The sequence below is a fragment of the Embiotoca jacksoni genome, unplaced genomic scaffold (genome assembly GCF_022577435.1).
Source record: "Embiotoca jacksoni isolate LCO1_2020_lvr unplaced genomic scaffold, fEmbJac1.0.p SCAF_94, whole genome shotgun sequence".
NCBI lineage: Eukaryota > Metazoa > Chordata > Actinopteri > Embiotocidae > Embiotoca > Embiotoca jacksoni.
The window spans coordinates 747,996-772,394 of record NW_027185452.1 but is presented as its reverse complement, the minus strand read 5'-3'; the positions used below and the strand labels follow the sequence as shown (position 1 = coordinate 772,394).

Below are 24,399 nucleotides of genomic sequence, written 5' to 3'. Positions count from 1 at the left end.
ACTTCTCTCATCAAATCCAAAGTGAATAAAATGTGTCCATCAGTTATCTCGGTGTTGTTAGCTAAAGTCACTCCTTCTTATTAGTTTTCTGGAGGTCCATCTGAAAATAATCCCTCATTCATTAGAAAAGAAGATTCAAGAAGACCTGTTTTTGGGGGCGTGTCTGTTTGATTGACAGGCCTGTGGTGCAGTCAGGTTATAGCTATCAGTGGGCGGGACGTAGTATCGTCAGGTTTCCAATCAGATCGAGTCAGATCCACCATTTGCTCCTCCCCCAGCTCGTCCAAATATGGTCACGTCCTGATACCCTCTAGTGGAGTGATAGGTGTACTACACCCCATTAAAAACAAACATAACATACAATAGTGCATTGATTTACATTCTGTCCATTCTTTCTGACTTGTTGTTTTCTGTTGTTTTTGGGGAGTTTACAGTGTTTGGATGACGCTGCTCGGTTGATAGTTGGGAGACGACGTACCTTCTGTTTGAGCAGCTGCGTGATCTTCTGCTTGTTCGGCTCCAGGTCGTCCTCCACCTGACAGAACTGCACCACGGAGAACTGCTTCCTGTAGTACGGACTGAACTCCTTCAGCTCGGCCTCGGCCCGGCCTGCAGCGACACGGGAGAGAGGTAGGATCGGTTAGAGCAAGCATGCTTTTATTCTGGAGGACGCAGGTCGGATAACATTTATAAAGATGTTCCTGGAAGCCCGGCGGTCAGATTACACAGCGACAATAAGAAAGAGGCTGAAATACGAACCAGGATGTGCAGAAATGGGGGAAAACTGTGGAGCTGCATTTAAGCTTAATGACCCACAGTCACTTTGGAACAACAGAAATACCCAAAAGAGTCCAAAAAAAAGCCTTTAATGGGACTGAAATAACATCTGAGACGTGTTTGAAGCCCCGATCGGACGCGATTTATGTCTCCGGGCGAAGTGGGTGATTTTTCAAAAGTAAAATATCCTGTCTTTGATTCCTGTCCAGAAAAACCAGGTCCTTGTGTTTCAGACTTAAAGCTCTTCTTTTCCTTCTCCGGCACTTTTATCACCTCAGTGGGAAATTCCACTTTTTATGTGTTCAATGGAGGAAGTGGAAAATGTTTTAAAACCTGTCTGAAGGAAACATGTTAACAACATGTAAATTACATTTTAGGAACCAATATGTCTGGGAATGAGAACATTTTTATTATCAGACATAAAATGATGGATTAAATGGTTAGTTAATAGTCATAAATAGCTAAAATAATGGATTAGCCTCAAGTCACAAATATTTAACTAAAAAGGGTTAAAAGGCTTAAATATTCAGCTAGAATATGATTAAAAGTCATAAATAGCTGGTGTGATGGATTAAATGGTGAGCAGAAAGTAATCCATAGTAATGTGGTTAAAAGTAACGGATAAATAAACAGTTTAAATAGTTGGCTAAACTGCTTCTTTTCTTTATGCTAAAATATGAAAAGAGTAAAATGTTGAACTGTTTTTCTTTATTGGCCTAAAAAAAGACTTGAAACGAAGATTCAGCTGAATTTCTCTGAAGGGATGAAAACTTTCTGCACGTTGTCAGAAAATTTGAAAACAAAAAACCCCAAAAGCAGAACTGGTCCTGACTGATTTTCCGAAGCGATCTTCCAGCTCAGATCTGGAGCAGCATGATGACATCACGCTGTCCTCCAGCTGATCCTTGCTTCAACACCGAAGCTACTCGTTGTCTCTCTGGACTGAAAACCATCTGCACATTACAAATGTCCACTCGAGACTCCCAGAGACCCCGCCACAATAAAAGCATCAGCCAGATCCCCTTTCTCTCTCTGTGGTTTGTCAACCTACGACTGCTGGCAGGACGTTCACGTGATCACCGACAGAAAACCAAAAATCCTCTCAGATTTCATCCCAAACCATTAAAACCAGAACAGATTCAGTTTCTGGGATAAAAACAAAAACAAAAGCTCAGCAGAGAAAAAATGTTCCTATTTTCACTGTCTGCAAACCACATCAGCGCCACCACAGGGAGGAGGAGGAGGAGGAGGTACAAGGAGGTAGAGGAAGAAGAGGAGGAGGAGAAAGAGGAGGAGGAGGAGGAGGAGGAGGTACAAGGAGGTAGAGGAAGAAGAGGAGGAGGAGAAAGAGGAGGAGGAGGAGGAGGAGGTACAAGGAGGTAGAGGAAGAAGAGGAGGAGGAGAAAGAGGAGGAGGATGGGGCCATTAAATGAGTATTTACGCAGCTTTAAACCCTTCCAGGTGATTCTCGTGACTCCTTCTCCTCCTCCTCCTCTTCCTCCTCCTCCTCCATTTAATATCTAAACGTGTCCGAGCCTGTTTATCGTCTTCTTCATGTTGACGTCGAGGTCGATGATTCGTCATTATCTCGATGTTTCACAGCTACGATCAGACCACGATGCGTTCAGGGACGTGAAAGTAAAACGTGGGTTTGTGAGTCTCCGTTAGAGGACAGAGGAAATCCTTTAATGTTCCACCATTAAAATCAACTCATCTATCCCTTAAATAAAGAGGTCATTAAGGTATTTAATGGGCTCCTTAAGGGGATCTTAATGGTTTGAAAATCAATAACCCCAAATTTGAGTTGTTGTTTTTTTTTTATCGGTTAATCTATAAACCAATGAAATATGTCGCAATCTGCTTATTGATCCAATAATTTTGAGGTTATCAATATCTGAATCCTGAAACCTGCAGCTGAGGACGTTTCAGATGAATGAGAGTTAACGGAGGATGTTATTGTTTCAGCGACGGAGGTTGGAAACTGTTTACGAGGACTCTCGGGGGACCGCCGTGTTTTTTCCTCCGTCCCGAACAATAGGTCAATCTGTCTCTCGTCTCCCCGGCGATCGGCCAATCAGAGTGGACATCCTGCTGCCGGTTTATAGACGTGGTGTGAGATGGCGTCGGCCACTCGCTCGTCCAAAAACAACAACTGAACTGATTTATCTTCACGGGTTTTGGTCATTTGTTAGTTTGTAATTATTGCCTTGAACTTTTGGTTCCCGGTACTTTACGAGATTTGGTTTCCCTCTGCAGAAAGATCCGCCTCAACGTCACGTGAAAGGACAAAGAAATGTCTGCTGAATCGACCGCGACGTGCTTTTATTAAATTATTTAATTAATCGAGTCGTCCAGTGAGTAAAGAAAACGAGCAGCTGCGACTGAAGCTAGTTAACGACGGCGGGTTGATTGTGACGATTCTCTTCGACCAATCAGAGGTCAGCAGTGATTTTACGTCACGTTTCGGTATCGGCTCTGTTGGAACCTCGCCGGGAGACGACACCAGAAGAAAGTCGCAGGTACGATCCTCAACTTCCAACCAATGGAAAACCAAAACAAGTCGGTACTGGCGGTCTAAAATGGGCTGAAAAGTTTCTGCTCAGGAGGAAGAACTTTCTGAGAACACAGGAACTTTTTAGGGGTGAGCAACGGAGGGAATCATCTGAAAGACGACAACAAAGTTTAACGGGAATTTGATCGCCGACCTGCAACGAAAAAACTTTCGTAAAAGCTCGTTTTGTTACGTTGCAAAAAACAGATGCTAGTTTTTGAGGCTGCGTTGTCTCACGTTCACGGTGGAAACGGCGATTTAGAAAGAGCTGAAGGAACCTTTTCAGTTCCTTGGAAAATTCCAGGACATCATCGGTGCCTGGAAACCGTCCCGCCGGGTGAAGTTTGACACGGCGTCGAGGTTTCTGCAGAAACTGCAGCTGCCTCGCTGAACGAATCGTCTGGAAGTAAAGCGCTCGGCGTCCCCGAAGACGTTTCCAACAACCGAAAACAAAGACAGCTTATGTAACTGATGGGAACTGCAGCCGGCCGACTTCCACACAAACAGCATCCAGGCAGGTTGGAGGTTGAAACTGTTCTCCGACGCTCAGGAGAGGCTCGTAAAAAACACCAGCAGCAGGTTTCTTCTTACAGACGAGGTTCCTTCTTCCTTCCAGACCGCGAGAGGAAAACTTAAAATGTGTTTTATCTGTCAGAGCTGCTCCGACTTTTCCTTCCTCGAACTCTGACGAGCGTCTTCACGAGTTCACGTCGGTTCAGAAACCATTTGAATGTCTGACGTCGACCTGTTCATGTAAAATACCTGCAGTTTGTTTAATGGTTAAATTGTTATGCAAACTCAACGCAGGTGGCCGGAAATATTCAGACTCACCTTCAACAACCTTAAATACATCGATGGAGGATTTTATACAGCGATGAACAAATGCACAAACTGATGACATCATTTCTACATTTATATTTTGGGGAATGAAAAGATGAAGATAAACCATCTTTAAATGTTCGTTTTTTGACTTTTTAAAAAGTGAAATGGGTTCAGAGGACGATTTGTTTTTTTCTAAATCAAGAAAAATTCTGCAAAAGAGCAACTGAAATCCTTCCGTCTGTCCAGGTTTTTATAAACAGAACAATAAATGACTGAATGAAAACTAATCACTGCTTTCTTTGTTTCCGCTCGCGTTGATGAGGACGAGTGAAAACGAGTCCGAGTGAACCATCTGTCTGCTTCTGCTGCTCCGCATGTTAAAGACGTTAAAGGAGTAAATATTCTGCAGATTGTAAACACGTCACGTAAAACAGCGCAGACGGTAAAAGAGACAGAACGGCATTATGGGAGAAAATGAACCGCCTTAAAATTAGTAAAAAAAAACAAAAAACATGTTAGTGGCAAAACAGTTTATATTTGAATGACATGTTTGTGGATATGAAAACATTTCTGATTAATTATAAACTTTTTGAATATATATTTAAATACTGCAGGTGAGCTGCTTTTAAATCCCTTTAAAAATAATAATATTTTCTATGGTTAAAGCATCTTTTGATTTATTTCCCCTTCAATTCTTATTGTGATGTAATTTGTGTGATTTTAATTGATTAACCTTGTAAAGAAGGAAACTATATAAATACATTATTTTTTTATTATTATTTCAAAAATATTGCATCAGTCATCAAATTTAGAACAAAAAAAACCTTTAATATAAAATTTTAACAGAAAATTTTAACTTCAGACTTGCAGCTTCAACTGTAAATCGTTAGCTTAGCATTTAGCTTTCAGTCAGTAGCTTTAACACAATAAACAAATGTTTGCACGCTGCAAAAAGTGCCTTAAATCAGAGGATAAAATATAGTTGGATAGAAGTGGAAAACATTGTCTTGTGGAACTTGTGTTGCTGGTTAAAATCCAAAATCATTGTAAAACTTGACACCAACACGGATTCAAAGAAGTTGTCTGGAGCCAGTTTTTTTTTGTGCGTTTTTTACGCTGATTCAGTGATTTCTTTTAGTGTTCAGTTACTGTCGCCCACAGAGGATAAAAGAAGGATAAAAAAAAGACGACACACGACAGCAGCTGGAGGCGTTAACACGTTAACTCGCAGACTAACGATGCGGCTGCGATGTAAAAAGAGTCGTCGCGGTAACGGACTCCGGTTTTCTGTTTTCTAACTGTATCGTTGGAGATGAGAAGCTGCCCACGGCTTCATCCACACGTTCAACACTCAGAAAAATAACTTTATAATCTCTGACAAACTTAATCCTCATTAAATCTTTATGATGCTGCAGAAACAACCTTCATGATAAAACTCTGCTGTCGGACCCCTCTTAGAGGAAAAACCCCAATAATAAATAAATAAAGTCCTTTTTCCATCAATTATCTGTATCTACTGTGCAGAGATTCAACGTGCAGCCGAGCATTCACGCAGAAGAGCAATAAAATAATAAGAAAAGTTCCCAGTTGACCTAAATCAGAGGTTTCCAACACGTCGCTCACAGAAAATTTAATTTAGTTTCCTACTAAATCGTTATATTTAATGATCAATTTAAGCAGTTTTTGTATTTATTTACTTTTTAATCTATCGGAGAAAAAACGCTCCCTTCAGCTGTGACACAGAGAGATCAGAGGACAGAAACAAACGGCTGCTCAGAAATTACGTCAATAACATAAAAATAATATTTTCAGCTGGGGGGGCGGAGCTATAAAGAGTTTTAAAGTTACACCGCTGGTCGGCTAAGCATACAGAAAAAAAAAGTTGAACTGAAGCTGTTGTCATAGAAAATGTTTGTGTGTTGAGTCGCCGCTTGTTACTGTTCACATAAAAGAAGTTTCATCAGCTGGTTTTGGGTGGAGCTCAGCTATGTGAATAAATGTTACTAAAGATGAGGAGCACTCAGAGGGAAAAAAAAAAGGTTGGAGACCTCTGACCTAAATCTTTGCGTCTCTTCTTCGTTGGTTTGCATGTTGGTGTGCAACTTAAACAGCCTCTTTACAGACTTTGAAGTGTATTTTATTTTTTAGAGCCGTTTCCTGTGAGTTTGTGTCGAGGCTCGGCCGGTTGGAAACAGAGCATCGCACCTGAACATGAAACCCGAGCTGCCACACCTACTGATCCAGGGTGGAGGTGGAAGTAAAGCAACCGCCGCAAACCCGCAGAATAATCCTGCAAACAGTTTCACTTTTCAGACAGAAAACACACGGAGAGAAAACGCTGACAGTTCGATTATATTCAGAGAAACGCTGTAAATACAGAATGAAGCACGCGGACAGGAAACACGTCGGTATGTAAACTATTACTGACTCAGCAGCTCGACTGCAGCTTCACCAGAGAGACCGGCTCTTCCACTTTTAAGATGAATGAAGTCAGAGGAACCAGGCTTTAAAACAGGAACAAAAAATGTCCTTTTTAATCATGAAAAAACAACCAATTTAACCACCGAAGTCACTCGCTTCAAACTGGAGGTTTTAAAACGTCCGTCCACAAACCGCCGGGTGATGTCAGCGCCGGTCGCTTCTTGGCATAAACAATAGCCTCACAAATAAAAACCACATCAGCCCATAAAAATACAAAACAACAGTGAACTGCTCCTTCTATCGCCTTTGATTTAAACTTCTGCAGAACACGTGTGAGGCAGATGTGAAGCCGCTGATTAAACACACCAAACAGGGATTTCCTCCGATCCGTTATCTGTACCTTCCACCGATCCGATCTGTTATCTGTACCTTCCACCGATCTGATCTGTTATCTGTACCTTCCACCGATCCGATCTGTTATCTGTACCTTCCACCGATCCGATCTGTTATCTGTACCTTCCACCGATCTGATCTGTTATCTGTACCTTCCACCGATCTGATCTGTTATCTGTACCTTCCACCGATCCGATCTGTTATCTGTACCTTCCACCGATCTGATCTGTTATCTGTACCTTCCACCGATCCGATCTGTTATCTGTACCTGCTTCATCCTGAACAGAGCAGCTAACTACATAAACAGCATGTTGTTTCTTTGTTTTGATTTTCTGGACGTTTACTTCAGACACGACTTCTGGAATCTATCAGAAACCTTTTTCCAAGACTCGGCTGCTCGAGTCCAGAACCAGAATCACTCCGATCCTGTGAACCACAGACTGGATATAAAAGAGTTTGTAGCTTCAGGTCTGTAAAATGGTTCTGATCCAGAAGTGTCTTCAGCTGCAATACCAGCGAGTGCCACTAGAGGTCGGCTCCAAAAAGCCTCCGGCTCCATAGACTCCCATTCAACTTCTCTCATCAAATCCAAAGTGAATAAAATGTGTCCATCAGTTATCTCGGTGTTGTTAGCTAAAGTCACTCCTTCTTCTTAGTTTTCTGGAGGTCCATCTGAAAATAATCCCTCATTCATTAGAAAAGAAGATTCAAGAAGACCTGTTTTTGGGGGCGTGTCTGTTTGATTGACAGGCCTGTGGTGCAGTCAGGTTACAGCTATCGGTGGGCGGGACGTAGTATGGTATGATGTCACTGCTGGTTGCCGCTTGGTTGAGTTGCCCATTCCATCCAGAAAATAGCATTTTTTTACTCTCGCAACAATTACCGCAATTATTTGCTCAGTTTGCAATTTTGCAAAATTCACGTTTTTTTTTTGTTTTTTTTTTATGCATAAATGTTCACAATGCAATTTTTTTGCAAATTTCAAAAATTTTATCTAAAAAAAAAAAAAAAAATCTGTTAAACTTTCGCATATTACTTTTACATTTACAATTTTTCCTGCCTCTCAGCACAACCTTCGGATTTGTTTTAACTTCCTTTAATCTCTTATCTTCTCTTCTCACTCTGCTGATCAGTTTGTTTGTTAAACACTTTGTCGTGAAAATGACCTTCAAATAAATCTTAAGTTTCACACCGTAAAAGGAAAATATAGAAAGATATTTCAGGACAAAGAATTCCTAGATGAATGAAAACCAACAGGTAGAAAACAAAGAAAGCTGAAAGTGTGTGTGTGTGTGTGTGTGTGTGAGTGTGTGTGTGTGAGTGTGTGTGTGTGTGTGTGAGTGTGAGTGTGTGTGTGTGTGTGTGTGTGAGTGTGAGTGTGTGTGTGTGAGTGTGTGTGTGTGAGTGTGAGTGTGAGTGTGTGTGTGTGAGTGTGTGTGAGTGTGAGTGTGACATCAACATGTCTGCACATGTTTTCTCCCACCAGACACACCTGACAGGTTTCCAGAGCAGTTTGGAAAGTTTCCACAGAAAGACTCGGAGTCGGACCTCGTTGATAAAAAACGCTTCGTTTCACGCAGAAGTTTTAACGTCCAATCAGATCGTTAAAACGGCGACGACCTCGTGTTGCGCAACAGGAAGTAAACCGAACCGGGTCGTCAATCACGAAACACCTGAGACACCGAGGCAAGTCGCTGCAAGTCCAAAAAATGTCAGACAAAGAAGGACAGTGTGTGTGACAGAAATACGAGTGTGTTTGTGTCTCAGTTCAGATGTTAAATTTTTTAATTTTTATTTTACTCTATTAATCCCCGAGGGGAAATTCTTTTGCAGCAGGCTGCCACGACCGCGGCGCCAACTGACCTGAGGTGCATGTTTTTTGGGTGATGGGAGGAAGCCGGAGAACCCGGAGAGAACCCACGCAAGCACAGGGAGAACATGCAAACTCCGCACAGAAAGGCCCAGGACCGGATTCGAACCCAGAACCTTTTTGCTGTGAGGCGACAATGCTAACCACTGCACCACCGTGCTGCCCTCGTTCCTCGATTTAAAGCTTTTTTTTTTTTTTATCACAGATCATTTTAATAACTTCAACAGTCATTCAATCAATCTAACATTTAATACGCTTTTATTGTGAAAATACGGAGGTTTTAAATCAGTCATATGACATGTTACATGTTTGTAGCTGATAAGTTGTTAATAATTCGGAGAAAACTGCGTCTGTGTTTTGGTTCATGAGCAGCTTGTTTGTCGTGTAAACAAACACCGTTTATTTAGTTTTTATTTTAACTGTTGCGCCCCCAAACATATTACTGACCTTGTCCGGATTCATTCAATAGTCTTCCTTTTTATTAATCTATTTTTATTGATTTTATTCACATTTTACACGTCGTCTTGTTTTATTCATAGATGTTTACGTGTTCATTCGACTTGTTTGTGAATCACTTTGAATTAAATCCAACTTAAAGGCCGCTACATGAATAAAACTTCAATCATTGATTTTAAGACTCTTCAGTGCACAATTAAAAAATAAATTTATGGTCTTTGCTTGTTTTGTAAACAAAAACAAAAAACACAATAATGGAAAATTATAGACAAATAAAGTTTAATTTTAGTCATTTCTGGCTTCCATATTTGTTTGGATGAGAATTTATTGGGAAACAAGTTGAACTTTTTTTTTTATTATTGTGCAGCAGACAGAATTTTTTTTTTTAAATAGATGGTTTTTAAAGAGTCTTTGAGGATTCGAGCAATTCAAATATTGTTAAAAGAACTCGCCATAAAACTAAAGATACGAGGCCAGTTTTATTTTTATGGGACCGTACAAGGACAAGAAAATAAGATATGAAGATTAAAATCGCATTTAAAAGATGATAATAACAAGGAATAACAGTAACCATGGTGATTAACGACGACCGGTTCGACTGCCATTATGTGATTTTACTGACATTAAATATACAACTCACACACACACACACACACACACACACACACACACACACACACACACACACACACACACACCCTGGAGCCTCACATGGGTGTCGATGGTGACGAGTCGTAAACTCAGCTGTCCGTCAGAGACGTTAACGAGCTGCCGAGCCGGTTTGAGATGAAGTTTCACCGGGTGACGAACACCAGGATGTGAACAACATTTCTACCCACATTCCTGACGTTTACACACACACACACACACACACACACACACACACACACACACACACACACACACACACACAGACACACACACACACACACACACACACACACACACACACACACACACACACACACACACACACACACAGACACACACACACACACACACACACACACACACAACCTGAATGACTAATTTAATAAGCACTATATTTAGATAAATAGTAATACTGCGAGCGCTGAACTCCACCCAGAACACGACACTTCGTTTATCATCACACAATAACTCGTCTGCGGTTTAGAAAACTACATCAAGAATATCGAGCTGAAAAATTTAAATATTCTCTTGAAAACGAGTTACGTTGATAGAAAACTTAAATCGGTCGGTTATTTCCTGTTAATGTAATTTGTAGTTTTCAATTTAGTTTAATTTCATCAGGCTCAGCTGTTCTTCGTGTTTAACGTTAACTAGCTTCGTGTTTAACGTTAACGAGCTTCCTGTTTAACGTTAACGAGTTTCGTGTTTAACGTTAACTAACTTCGTGTTTAACGTTAACGAGCTTCCTGTTTAACGTTAACTAGCTTCGTGTTTAACGTTAACGAGCTTCCTGTTTAACGTTAACGAGTTTCGTGTTTAACGTTAACTAACTTCGTGTTTAACGTTAACGAGCTTCCTGTTTAATGTTAACGAGTTTCGTGTTTAACGTTAACTAACTTTGTGTTTAACGTTAACGAGCTTCCTGTTTAACGTTAACTAACTTCGTGTTTAACGTTAACGAGCTTCCTGTTTAACGTTAACTAACTTCGTGTTTAACGTTAACTAACTTCGTGTTTAACGTTAACGAGCTTCCTGTTTAACGTTAACGAGCTTCCTGTTTAACGTTAACTAACTTCGTGTTTAACGTTAACTAACTTCGTGTTTAACGTTAACGAGCTTCGTGTTTAACGTTAACTAACTTCGTGTTTAACGTTAACTAACTTCGTGTTTAACGTTAACGAGCTTCCTGTTTAACGTTAACGAGCTTCCTGTTTAACGTTAACGAGCTTCCTGTTTAACATTAACGAACTTCATGTTTAACGTTAACGAGCTTCGTGTTTAACGTTAACGAGCTTCCTGTTTAACGTTAACGAACTTCGTGTTTAACGTTAACTAACTTCGTGTTTAACGTTAACTAACTTCGTGTTTAACGTTAACGAGCTTCCTGTTTAACGTTAACTAACTTCGTGTTTAACGTTAACGAGCTTCCTGTTTAACGTTAACGAACTTCGTGTTTAACGTTAACTAACTTCGTGTTTAACGTTAACTAACTTCGTGTTTAACGTTAACGAGCTTCCTGTTTAACGTTAACGAGCTTCCTGTTTAACGTTAACGAGCTTCCTGTTTAACGTTAACTAACTTCGTGTTTAACGTTAACTAACTTCGTGTTTAACGTTAACGAGCTTCGTGTTTAACGTTAACGAGCTTCCTGTTTAACGTTAACGAGCTTTGTGTTTAACGTTAACTAACTTCGTGTTTAACGTTAACGAGCTTCCTGTTTAACGTTAACTAACTTCGTGTTTAACGTTAACTAACTTCGTGTTTAACGTTAACGAGCTTCGTGTTTAACGTTAACGAGCTTCCTGTTTAACGTTAACTAACTTCCTGTTTAACATTAACGAACTTCGTGTTTAACGTTAACGAACTTCGTGTTTAACGTTAACTAACTTCATGTTTAACGTTAACGAGCTTCCTGTTTAACGTTAACGAGCTTCCTGTTTAACGTTAACGAGCTTCCTGTTTAACGTTAACTAACTTCGTGTTTAACGTTAACTAACTTCGTGTTTAACGTTAACGAGCTTCGTGTTTAACGTTAACGAGCTTCCTGTTTAACGTTAACGAGCTTTGTGTTTAACGTTAACTAACTTCGTGTTTAACGTTAACGAGCTTCCTGTTTAACGTTAACTAACTTCGTGTTTAACATTAACGAACTTCGTGTTTAACGTTAACGAGCTTTGTGTTTAACGTTAACGAGCTTCCTGTTTAACGTTAACTAACTTCCTGTTTAACATTAACGAACTTCGTGTTTAACGTTAACGAACTTCGTGTTTAACGTTAACGAGCTTCGTGTTTAACGTTAACGAGCTTCCTGTTTAACGTTAACGAGCTTCCTGTTTAACGTTAACTAACTTCATGTTTAACATTAACGAACTTCGTGTTTAACGTTAACGAACTTCGTGTTTAACGTTAACGAGCTTCCTGTTTAACGTTAACGAGCTTCCTGTTTAACGTTAACTAACTTCATGTTTAACATTAACGAACTTCGTGTTTAACGTTAACGAACTTCGTGTTTAACGTTAACGAGCTTCGTGTTTAACGTTAACGAGCTTCCTGTTTAACGTTAACTAACTTCGTGTTTAACATTAACGAACTTCGTGTTTAACGTTAACGAGCTTCGTGTTTAACGTTAACGAGCTTCCTGTTTAACGTTAACGAGCTTTAACAACAATAAATGAAGCTGGTAAACATGCTGCCATGGTGAGCATGTTAGTGTTCAGCTCAGAGCACCAGTTCATTTGAATACAGACTCAGAGCAGCTCGAAGCTGTCGCTTATTGTTCATTTATGATTCTGTACGGATTTAACAAAGACGATTCATCTTGTCATTTCACTTGAGGAAAAGTTGTTTTGTACAGCGTGACTGTTAACGAGAGAATCATTACAGCGCGTCGGAGCAAACAACAGGTGTGTTTCCATCCGAGCAGCAGTTTCCTCTCTTTGTTGGAGACTTTCAGACCTGAAGGAATAAAAGCGTCCCAGTTTCTGAGCTGCTCTGGATGTCTGAGCGATTGCGTAACAGCAGCTGGAGGCAGTGACCCAGCATGAAGGACGATTCGCTGACAGAACAAACAAAGGAGCTCCACAGCTGCTGCTGCTGCTGCTGCTGCTGCTGCTGCTGCAGCCTCGCCGGCCACACTAACTTCTTTCATCTGCAAATAAACTGAGTTGCATTTGAGAAGGTTTGAGAATAAGTCAAAATAAACCCGATATTATTTATATTTCAACTCTCGTAAAAAGTCATTTTACGGTGAAGCTTTGGAGAAGATCAAAATGTTTTGTTATCATTTCCTCATATCTCAACTGTCATAAAAACCTCCTGCTCAAACCGACCCGAACGGGTGACGATAAACAGTTTGAAGTTATTTTACTAAAGAAATGAACCTCAGATTTAAAAATGTAATTTTAGTCTTGGAAAATAAATCTCCAAACTACATGATTTTAGTTTGACTTTTAGTTTGGAAAACATCCGCTGAGATTCAGTAAAAGTTCAACATGTTGGAGCGATTAATGGAAATATGGGCTGCAGAGCCTCGTCGGCTTCTTTGAAGGAGGATTTTCACATTAAATTTAAATCCCAGTCTTTCGGTCGGTTTTATTTCCCTCCTCAGATCTGTTCATAAACAAAACAAAAATCAGGAACCAACACGTTTGTTAGAGAAGTTGAAAATAAACCCGCTGCCGTGTTTTCCATCTGCATCCTCCGTTCAACTGGACTTCCCGGATCAGAACCGGAGACCACCGGCCCCAGAACCAGCTCATCCCTCTGAGTATGTCTGATGTCACTGCAGCACTGAGGACAGATGACATCACCCGACCCAACCCTGGAAACTACAACCGACCTGACTCCCACTTTCACCGTGACACCGCCTCGACCTCGGAGGACCAACCAGGAAAACGAGGGGGGGAGGGGGGGGCTGCTCTCCACTCCTACTTGCCAACACGTGTTCAGACTCTGTCCTGTAACCACGACAACAGCAGGGAGGCAGCCTCTGTCTACATCAGGGACGACGAGAGCGAGTTAGATCGGACCGCGTCGTCGTCTGAAGACTGAACCCAAAAAGATTTCTGCCTTTTCAGCAGTTTTCTGTCAGTCGCTGCGTTTTTCTTTGACTTTTCACCTTTTTTTTATTTTGTGCGTTTGACCTGCTGCGTTGTTCATGTGACCTTTTCCAACGTTGACATACAGCGAGGCGATGAAAGACTGAATCCATCTACAACGACCGAGAACTGAAGCAAACGAAGAGTCAAAGAACGGAAAGTTGATCTGCTTTCATTGTCTCAGTGTTTTTTTAAGTGTTACGACATTTCTGTTTGCAGTGTTTTTTGGAAACCTGACAATACTACGTCCCGCCCACCGATAGCTGTAACCTGACTGCACCACAGGCCTGTCAATCAAACAGACACGCCCCCAAAAACAGGTCTTCTTGAATCTTCTTTTCTAATGAATGAGGGATTATTTTCAGATGGACCTCCAGAAAACTAATAAGAAGGAGTGACTTTAGCTAACAACACCGAGATAACTGATGGACACATTTTATTCACTTTGGATTTGATGAGAGAAGTTGAATGGGAGTCTATGGAGCCGGAGGCTTTTTGGAGCCGACCTCTAGTGGCACTCGCTGGTATTGCAGCTGAAGACACTTCTGGATCAGAACCATTTTACAGACCTGAAGCTACGAACTCTTTTATATCCAGTCTGCTTTGAATCACCTGACTCATCGGGGTTGAAACAACTTTTTCTCGAGACTAATAATGAGACTCATTTAAAAAGTGAGTTTGGGCTCCAGGTTCTGATCCACAAAGGAACTCATAATGAGAACAATAACTCTTAGTTTCAGGTGATTAAACATTAATGGTGTATTTCATTTCTTCCTGAATCTCGCTCTCGTCCTTTAAAGAGAAAAACACCAGAAATAAATCACAATTATGGATTAAATTTGAACTCTGGAGCTCAAATTTGTTGGTTTTTGAATTTTGAATTTTTGATAACGAGCTCCAGATCCTCAATTATCTTATTCATTTTCTCAGAAAGCTCAACAGCAGAGATGCAGAATGAACACTGAGCTGTTTGTAAAGTGGAACAGGCTGCTCCATGTGATTAGATTACCCTGCTGGGCCCCAGGAGAGCTGGTTCCGGCCCTGCAGCAACAACACTACCTGGTCCACACGTTTTAATAAAGCTTTAATAAATAGATTTGAAGCCCTACATCCCTGCATGAGAACACCTGTCAGCATCTGCACCTGTCCACACCGTCACACCGGGAGGACACACCCGGCAGCACGACAGACAAAAGACCCGGAATGAGTCCGCCCTGCTCTCCTTTCTGTCCCCTCGGGGACTGGAAAGACTGGAGAGACCTGATGATGAACCGGGCTGAGATGCATCCGCCGGGCCAGGAGACACCGGACGGAAACCAGCTGAGTGTTCAGCCTGGCAGACGTTCAGATCTCCGCAGGCAAGTTCAGGTGAAATGAATCAGCTGTTTGTTTTCCACACAAACTCTCCGAGCTGAGTCATGTTTTCTCCCCACGGGAGGATTCCGAGTGGACTGATTCATCGGAAGCACTTCTTCTCGTCCTATTGATCCGACACCGATCCGCGGGGAGACACCGAGGGCTGAAGTTTGATCTTTAAACCGACACGAGCACCTCGGTTGTCTCGGATCTGTCTCGGGTTTCCTCCGCGCCGCGCCGCGCCGCGCCGCGCTGCGCTGCGTCCTCGCCGCGTCGCTCCAAAACGCGCACCAAAGCGAGAATCCGCGCGTTTTTCTTTCATCTTAACGTTTTTATGTTTTTTGTTGTTTTTTTACCTTTAATGTAGTTGGATTTGGAGTCATCCAGCAGACTGGACGCGGACACCCCCATGGCGCTGCTGACGGGAGAGGATCCACAGGTAGGCTTCAGTCCTCAGGTACAAACATCGATCTGCAGTCGCGGCGGTGAGGGAGGGAGGAGGGAGGGAGGAAGGGAGGGAGGAGGGCGTGCTCCTCCCTCCTCCTCCTCCTCCTCCTCCTTCTCCTCTGAGGGCAGTGTCATTCAGTGACGCTCAGCCAGAAAAGCCAGCTCACTTTTTTATCTCCACAGGCGCCTGATAATCCCCCATGATGCTCTGGGAGTTGAGCTGTAATTATGTCATCCAGCCATAAATTAAATAAAATAATAATAACAATAATTAAATCGGGGAGGAAAAGAATCCTTCAGAAGATCTTCTTCTCAATCTGTAATTAGTGATTCCCTCAAATGATCAATTCATTGTTTGTTTGTTTGAAGGGGAAATCCACTGATTTCACACATGAAGTTTATTGTGTTCACAGAGACGACAGGCGTTGTTGTTTCATGTCTTTATTTTCTTTTTGTCTCTTTTTGTTTGTTTTGTGTCTTTTTTGGTTGTTTTGTCTCTTAGTGGTTGTTTTGTCTCTTTGTGGTTTTGTCTGTTAGTCGTTGTTTTGTGTCTTTGTGGTTGTTTTGTGTCTTTGTGGTTGTTTTGTGTCTCCTTGTGGTTGTTTTGTGTCTTTGTGGTTGTTTTGTCTCTTTGTGGTTGTTTTGTCGCCTTGTGGTTGTTTTGTGTCTCCTTGTGGTTGTTTTGTGTCTTTGTGGTTGTTTTGTCTCTTTGTGGTTGTTTTGTCGCCTTGTGGTTGTTTTGTGTCTTTGTGGTTGTTTTGTGTCTTTGTGGTTGTTTTGTGTCTCCTTGTGGTTGTTTTGTGTCTTTGTGGTTGTTTTGTCTCTTTGTGGTTGTTTTGTCGCCTTGTGGTTGTTTTGTGTCTCCTTGTGGTTGTTTTGTGTCTTTGTGGTTGTTTTGTGTCTCCTTGTGGTTGTTTTGTGTCTTTGTGGTTGTTTTGTCTCTTTGTGGTTGTTTTGTCGCCTTGTGGTTGTTTTGTGTCTTTGTGGTTGTTTTGTGTCTCCTTGTGGTTGTTTTGTGTCTTTGTGGTTGTTTTGTCTCTTTGTGGTTGTTTTGTCGCCTTGTGGTTGTTTTGTGTCTCCTTGTGGTTGTTTTGTGTCTTTGTGGTTGTTTTGTCTCTTTGTGGTTGTTTTGTCGCCTTGTGGTTGTTTTGTGTCTTTGTGGTTGTTTTGTCTCTTTGTGGTTGTTTTGTGTCTCCTTGTGGTTGTTTTGTGTCTTTGTGGTTGTTTTGTCTCTTTGTGGTTGTTTTGTCTCCTTGTGGTTGTTTTGTGTCTCCTTGTGGTTGTTTTGTGTCTTTGTGGTTGTTTTGTGTCTTTGTGGTTGTTTTGTCTCCTTGTGGTTGTTTTGTGTCCCTTTGTGGTCAGTAAAGTTTCCCTGTTTGATATTTTCTCTGATCGTTGATTTTAGTTTTAAAGAATATCATTTTATCTGAAACGTCAGCTTGTGGAACAACATTGTTGTTTTCTTCTGTTGTACTGTGAATCTGAATTTAAAATGATATAACTGTCGGACTGTGTGAAAGAGGAAGCTCTCTGTGTGGCTTAGTAAAAAAATAACTGGACATCACAACCTGAGAAATCAAATTTAGGCTCTGCAGAAAGATTTTAATGTTTTTATAACAACAAACAAAGTAGTAAAGAGATCAAATCCAGAAGGAATTTTTAAGAGAAATAAATAAAAGCATTAGCTAAAATGGGCTCATCGGTGCTGCTGCAAGATCAGCTGTGTTTTTAATAAAACTCCACCTCCCTTCTCCAAACAGAGAGCAGCCAGTGTCTCTTTTTCTCAGACATCAGTGCATCACAACTCAGTTCAGGAGTGAAGAAACGGAAATGACGTCTCCCGTCAGGAACCGAGGAGACGGAGACGGAGGCGACCTCCGCCGGCGTCCCGCTCCGCTCACGGCGTTTTCTCGGCGCTCACGCTCGTCTGAGTGGCGGTGGTGTACGTGGGGACGCTGTACTTGGTGAGGACGGATTTAAACTGCTGGAGCGTGGCGTCGGTTCGAACCCCCGTCGGGTCGAAGTGAGTCCGACTCACCCTGAAGCCGGCCTCCGTCAGGTACTGGAGGAACTTGTTCAACCTGTGCGCAGAAATAATAAACATAATGTAAAGTATTCACACCCAGTGTTTTTTTATTTCTTTCAGCGCTCACTCACTTGGGCATGTTCATGCCTCGGATGCTGTGCCGGTGGATGCTGTAGTAGAAAGGCGGGTGTTCCAGCGCCGCGTCCGACTTCAGCTTCTTCACCACGTTCCCACAGTCTTCGCTGCTCTTCCTCTTCCCTGCAGGAAAATGTACAAGATGATACGTGAAAGGAAAACAGTACGTTGTACCATAAAAAGCTTAAGAAGTTATAGAAAGGCGTTTTTTCCCTGCAAACTGTCTTCACTGTGAATTGTCTGATTGCAGAGTTGGGCAATGCTGCCCTCTAGAGGACACATGTAGAGGTACACTACGGTCACTGATGGGCTCCGACTGTTTTTTGCAAGTTTTTAAACACCATTAAAAACTCAGCTCTGAACTCTGATTGCCGACTAAGCCGGCTCTAAACTCTACGACTGGTTATCTCTTACAGTTTTGGAGAACTGGATTGAACCGATCCAGGCTTGATGCAGAGAAGAGAACCAGTTCAACTCACCGGACTGATCCACCGAACCGGACTCCTCTCCGCTCTGTAAGGTCTTAATCATGACTCCGCACTCCACTGCACAGGAAACACAAGATTCAGTCAACTCGTGTTCCGTCCCGCAAACGTCGGACTCACGTTTCAGCCGCGAGGCCGTTACCCTGGTTGGTGAGGGCGGACTGCCCGTGGACCAGAGACTTGAGGGTCGTGCACTCGGACTCGCAGATCAGAGTCTTGACGAGCGGCTGGATGTCGTCCATGCTGTGCTGCACCGCTGCCGACAGCATCCGCCTCAGGAAGCCCGTGTTGAACAGAGGACCGGACCTGCACGTTCAAACATGCATACGTGTAACTGTACCTGTAATTCTAACCATAAAGGTGCCTTTTGGAATTTTTGACTTCCAGTTGCGCCATAGAGCAGTTTTTCTAAACATCCCTAAAACACTAAAAGCTCAAATGTCGGCAAAGAAAAGTCAACAAGTAAAAAAGTCGTCAAAAAAGTTGCAGAGGAAAACTCGACTATAAAAAGTGGAAACACAGCTGAGGAAAAGTCTTCTGAAATGTTGTTTCTTTTTTACTAACACTAACAAAAATAAAATCAAATTTGTCCTAAATTTAAACACTAAATATCAAGTGCCAAACTTGTTTTCTTAATTTCCCTCTTTAGAGACAAATAAAGTATTTTTAATTGTACTGAGTGACGCCGCCACCAGAGGGCAGCGAACTACAACATTTACAACACGAGTAAAGAGTAAAGAGTTTTACCAAAGAGGTCCGAGATACACAGCTGTCTTTCCGGGCAGACTTCCATGACAGTTACACGGCAGCGTGTCTGCAAGAAAGAAAAAAAACTTTAACTTCAAATAATGTTCACGCGATACCGTCAAAAAAACACGCAACTTAAAAAGTTACTTGCTGTTAAAACCTCGTGTGAATCAATTTCCTTTGCGTAGCAGCGGAACAGTTTTGTTCACGCGGAGCTCAGGTATCGTTAGAAGTATAGATCTGAGTGAAATAGGTAATTGCGCCCCCCTGTGGTGCAGATCCGTCAGTGCTCACCGTCCACCATGTTGCCCAGCTTCAGGAACACTCTCTCCTCGCACCACTGGCAGTGCACCAGTTTGCGCAGCTTCTTGGTCGACTCGTCGGCTTGCGTCGGACCTCTGAGGACTCTGACCACCACCAGCACGAAGTGCTCCAACGCCACCGCCAGCAGCACCTCGATGCCTTTGTTGCAGCGCGCCGCCGCCCTGCAGCCGACGGCAGGAAAGTCAGGATCACGTCACCGTTCAATTCGGCGTCGAGTGATTTAAAAAAAAAAAATAAATAAAAAAGGAGGAAGTCCCTACCTGGCAACGGTCGCCAAGACCATGCGGGCCGCCAGCTCTTTGTAGTACTCGGTGCGGACGATGTGGCAGCCGTAGTGCCGCAGGGTGACGTTGGGCGACTTGGCGTACAGCGAGCTGGTGTCCGTGGACGTCACCGAGATGATGCCCAGGTTACGGACGTTCCTGAAGGCGGCGTCCAGGTAGTTCACCGCCGTGCCGAAAGGATCCAAGTGACTGAAACGTTCAGGAGATTCGGTCACTTCGGTTGGTTTGGGCACTCATTAGTCGCTGGTTTTAGCATAAGCCCCGCCCCCTCCATTTTAGCAAATGGGATATGAGCCAAACCCCAAAAAACAAAGACACTATGATTTCTTTGTTCTTCCTATCAGGTTGTTGTTAGTGTTCATGTTTCTGATCACGTTGTTATTGATTAGATATTTAATGCTGAACTGTTTCCGGCGGAATGAAACATTATTTGCGTTATTTCATTGACTTTGTTGTCTTTAAATTTAAGACACGCTTACATGTAGTCGAAAGGCCGCAGGTGCATGATGACGTTGGCGTCCATCTTGGCGACCTCCACCGCGGCGGCGGGCGCCCCCTCGGCCTCGCCGCCGGCCCCGTCGGGCCCCCGGGGGCCTCGCGGGCCTCCGTCCGCCCGGATGTGGTTGAGCTCGCAGTTCTCTTTGATCATTTTGACGCACGTGTCGCTGATGTCCGTGATGGCGACTTTGACGGCGTTTCGAAGGTGCTTCGCCCACTGGAGGCCCATGATGCCTGAGAGGAGGAGGAGGAGGATGAAGGTCTGATTAAACTTCATAATCAATCACAGTTATCAAGTCTGTACCTTCCTGTCTCACCTGTGGCTCCGAAGGCGTCCAGACACTCCAGCGGGTTTCTCTCTTTGGCTAGAACGGCGAGCGAACAAAACACCAGCTGCCTGAAAACACAAAATGTTCCGTCGTCAGAGCGATTTATCGTCAAACCCTCGGAGGTGCGTTTCTCTCCGAGCTCGTCTCCACCTGTTGCTCTTCATCTTGCGGTTGAAGTAGGTGTCGCTCTTCAGCGGCGTGGTGTGGTTCGGCAGCAGCTGCACGTTCGTCCCGAGTTCCTTCATGATTTCGTAGGTTTGACCCGACGGAGCTGCCGACACAAAAGAGGAAAAACGTCAATCTGATCGGGTCACGAAGGCTCTCACGTGTTTTTTACTGATCTGATCGGAAACCTGACGATACTACGTCCCGCCCACCGATAGCTGTAACCTGACTGCACCACAGGCCTGTCAATCAAACAGACACGCCCCCAAAAACAGGTCTTCTTGAATCTTCTTTTCTAATGAATGAGGGATTATTTTCAGATGGACCTCCAGAAAACTAATAAGAAGGAGTGACTTTAGCTAACAACACCGAGATAACTGATGGACACATTTTATTCACTTTGGATTTGATGAGAGAAGTTGAATGGGAGTCTATGGAGCCGGAGGCTTTTTGGAGCCGACCTCTAGTGGCACTCGCTGGTATTGCAGCTGAAGACACTTCTGGATCAGAACCATTTTACAGACCTGAAGCTACGAACTCTTTTATATCCAGTCTGTAGTTTTATTGGAAGCACTTTATAAAATAATCTTTTGATGTCCAACAACAGGAAGAACAGATTTCAGATTGTTTCATTTCGTGAAGGTGGAAACGTTATGTTTGTAAGATGGGTCATGATTTTAAAATATTCTAATATTCTTCCAGTTTTTACCAGCAATAAATAGTCGAATATTTCAAAGCGAACTACGCTTCACGTGTAATTTTGACGTAACGAAAACGTTTTCTCACTCGGCTCTTCCAACGTGACGTCCGAGCTGCCGGAGTAGCTGGCCTCCGTCTCTCCTTTGTTGACGTGGCGCTTCAGGTGGCTGATCATGTCGGTCTTGCGGGCGATGGTGACGGAACAAACCACGCAGTGGTAGTGAGCCACGTGTCTCCCCGACGCCTGCAAACCAGAAAACTGAGATTAAACCCAGAATATTTCTGTCTGAACACAGAAAGCAGCTGTTGATACGGAAACTTCTGAAACTCGACCCCGCGGACGGTTTGTGTGTTTTTAACGTCTCACCTGATCTCCGCTGAGGCCCGGCTTCAGGTTTCTGCAGGGCAGGTGGCAGATGCACATCCTCTGGCCTGTAAAAGGACAAGAGGCCTCATCATCATCATCATCATCATCTACTTTTTCAGATGCTCCTCGGGTTGAATCATCCAATGTTTTGGTTTTGGAGGCCAGGTTTCGGAGACGAACCGACAACATGTGTCAGGAAGTTTGTAGATTGTGACGATCGCTTCGCCGTCTCACCTTCGAACTCCACGTAGACTTTCCAGTGGAGGTTCTGCAGGTGTCGGCGGAGCTTGTGGCTGTAGCACGCTTTGAATTTCTCCTCAGGACACAGAGGACACGATTTCCGCCCGGCTGGTGTCAGGAAAACACAACTTCATTAATCAAACCGTTATTTAGTTTTATGGAACATCAAAGTAAACTAATTTTAAATGTAAAAAAAAAGAACATCCCAATATGATGCTTTTAAATCTCTTATATTATTCAAAAAATAAAAATAATCAGTTTCCCATCAGGTTCAGAAGAGAAATGCATCAAATTCTCATTTCAGAGCCTGAAATCAGCGATTTGGAAAAGTCCTTTAAATGAACTGCTCGTTTGCAGCTCCAAAAAAAACAAAAAAAAACCTAAATAAGATAATCTCAGATTCTTTTAGCCAAACGTGACGTCAAAAATGTTTTGTTTTTGTCCGGCCAACATTTCAAAACTCAAATATGTTTTCTTTTATATCACTTCAGACAGAAGCTCGAACAAGAAGACTTTTGCTGAAAAAAATAAATGGTTTCTGACTCATTTTCTGTTGACCGTCAGATTAATCATCCATAAAAATCACAAAGAAAACGTGTTTTCTAATTTCCTCTCCAACGTTATTGAATCGCTTTCAAGGAAAAACTGAAGAGTCGAACTCACCGCCGTTGAGGTCGACCAGCACCTCGAGGCCGTCCAGTTTGGTCTGGATGGAGACGTGTCTGTCTATTCGTACAAAAGCAGAGTATTTGTAATTTCTTTTTTTGAAGGTATAATTAATGGCGTTGCCATGGGAACAGATCAACCCACAGAAAGGCTCCGGCTGGTTCACCTGTAGTTGTGGTTGAAGGTTTGGTGTCACCGTCTGCAGCAGCTTCATTCTCCGCCGCCGGCTCTGCAGCCGAAGGTGCATCTTCCCCGTCACCGCCTTCAGAGATGGAAAATAATAATAATAATAATAATAATAATAATAATATTAATCTTTCCTTAAGGTTTTTTTTTTTTTAAATACAGTGGCTCAAATTGATTAAAAAAAACACTGAGTGACAGAAAGATGCGGTTTATTACTGAGCTGAACGGAATTATTTTTATTTACGTTTTACGGAAACATTGCAAAGTGTCAGATTTACCTGCTGCCCCCTCAGCAGGTAAACACTCAAGACAAGAACAAGTACTTCAAATTGTACTTATGTACAGTACCTGACTAATGGACCGTCAAACTTACAGTAAATACGATTTAATCTGATAAATAAACATGAAATGTGGAAAAATGCGACTTTACAGTTTGGTTTTGGTTTCTGTTCGTTTGTTTGGGGTGTGGATTGATTTGATCTCGTGACCTCCGTGTTTCTAAACGAACACGACCTTTGGTTATAATGCTCGGTGTTTGGAGGCGACCGTCTGAGCGGCCCTGTAGTGCAGCTCCGCGATGAGACCGTGTCCGCTGAAGCTGCAGCACAAACCGCACTGAACAGTCCGACAGAGCCTCCGCGAAGAGACGCTCACTGACGTGTGCAGCCGCGAACCGCAGCGGCACTGCTGATGTTAGCGCCAGCCCTTTTTGTCGCTGTTGTTGGTGACTTATTTAGGTCCTCTGGCGGAGCTCCGTGGTGAGGCCCTCGTTTAGTTCCGCAGTTACAAACTCAAATAATACGTGAATTCACTGAACGTCGCTGAAAATGCCGAAAGAATAATTTATGGCGCACTTTATGGTCACAAAACGAGCGAAAGGACGCAGACCAGGTGCAGTTTACTTACGTTTGATATCGACGTCCTCCTGGTGAAGCTGAGCCGCGTCCGCCTCTTTGAGCTCCGCCATTACGGACTAACAGACGCAGGAAATGTTCTGTCGGACGTCCTTTACGTAAAGTGCGCAGTTTTTTTCTTTATACGTAAGTAGGTTTGAATTTTACAAAAAAGTACATTACTTTTAGGGGGAAATCATTTGTTATCTAGTTATTATAACGTAACATCTCATGATTACTTTACGATTCAGATGCTGCTCGAGAATTTTCAGGATTTTCAAGATTTCATGTGTATCAAAGAATTTAATGAAAGTTGTCGGTCCGTCGTTGGTACTCAGAAAATAGGAAATTATAATCGTTAATTCGGCGTATTTAATTTTCCAGAGTGTAAACAAATATAGTCTTAAAACGAGGCTGAGTGTGGGGCCTGCTGTGTACACGCAAACCACTCAAATTCAAACCGACTCGCACTCAGAGATGACGCTTTTATTCTGAAGAAGTCGAACCGGAAGTT

General features: G+C 42.7%; 2 protein-coding genes across 2 annotated transcripts in view; both read right to left on the bottom strand.

Annotated features, from left to right (window-relative positions):
• niban1a (niban apoptosis regulator 1a) overlaps positions 1–15,882 on the bottom strand; it is a 26,733-nt gene extending 10,851 nt beyond the window's left edge. The window contains exons 1-2 of the mRNA XM_069141996.1: positions 15,751–15,882; positions 479–609 (exon numbers count right to left, since the gene is read on the bottom strand). Coding sequence (XP_068998097.1) covers positions 479–609; positions 15,751–15,805 — 186 coding nt within the window. The 5' untranslated portion in view covers positions 15,806–15,882. The remainder of the gene's footprint in view (positions 1–478; positions 610–15,750) is intronic.
• A 1,535-nt stretch (positions 15,883–17,417) lies between these two features.
• trmt1l (tRNA methyltransferase 1-like) lies at positions 17,418–24,006 on the bottom strand. Its single transcript, XM_069141997.1, has 16 exons — positions 23,899–24,006; positions 22,973–23,068; positions 22,804–22,866; positions 22,135–22,248; positions 21,901–21,965; positions 21,621–21,777; positions 20,820–20,940; positions 20,658–20,737; positions 20,322–20,574; positions 19,819–20,031; positions 19,529–19,719; positions 19,235–19,301; positions 18,630–18,793; positions 18,482–18,547; positions 17,999–18,125; positions 17,418–17,922 (listed from the first exon to the last, which is right to left on the bottom strand). Exons 1-16 carry the CDS (start codon positions 23,957–23,959, stop codon positions 17,739–17,741), a joined length of 2,022 nt encoding a protein of 673 aa, XP_068998098.1. The 5' UTR covers positions 23,960–24,006; the 3' UTR covers positions 17,418–17,738.
• Positions 24,007–24,399: the final 393 nt, after the last annotated feature.

Excerpts from the sequence above, each read along its gene's own strand:
- trmt1l (XM_069141997.1), bottom strand. The coding sequence starts at position 23,959 with ATGGCGGAGCTCAAAGAGGCGGACGCGGCTCAGCTTCACCAGGAGGAC. Across the intron at positions 19,720-19,818 it reads GTCTTGGCGACCGTTGCCAG|GGCGGCGGCGCGCTGCAACA; the intron begins GTAGGGACTTCC and ends CGTCGGCTGCAG. Across the intron at positions 17,923-17,998 it reads CGAGGCATGAACATGCCCAA|GTTGAACAAGTTCCTCCAGT; the intron begins GTGAGTGAGCGC and ends TTCTGCGCACAG.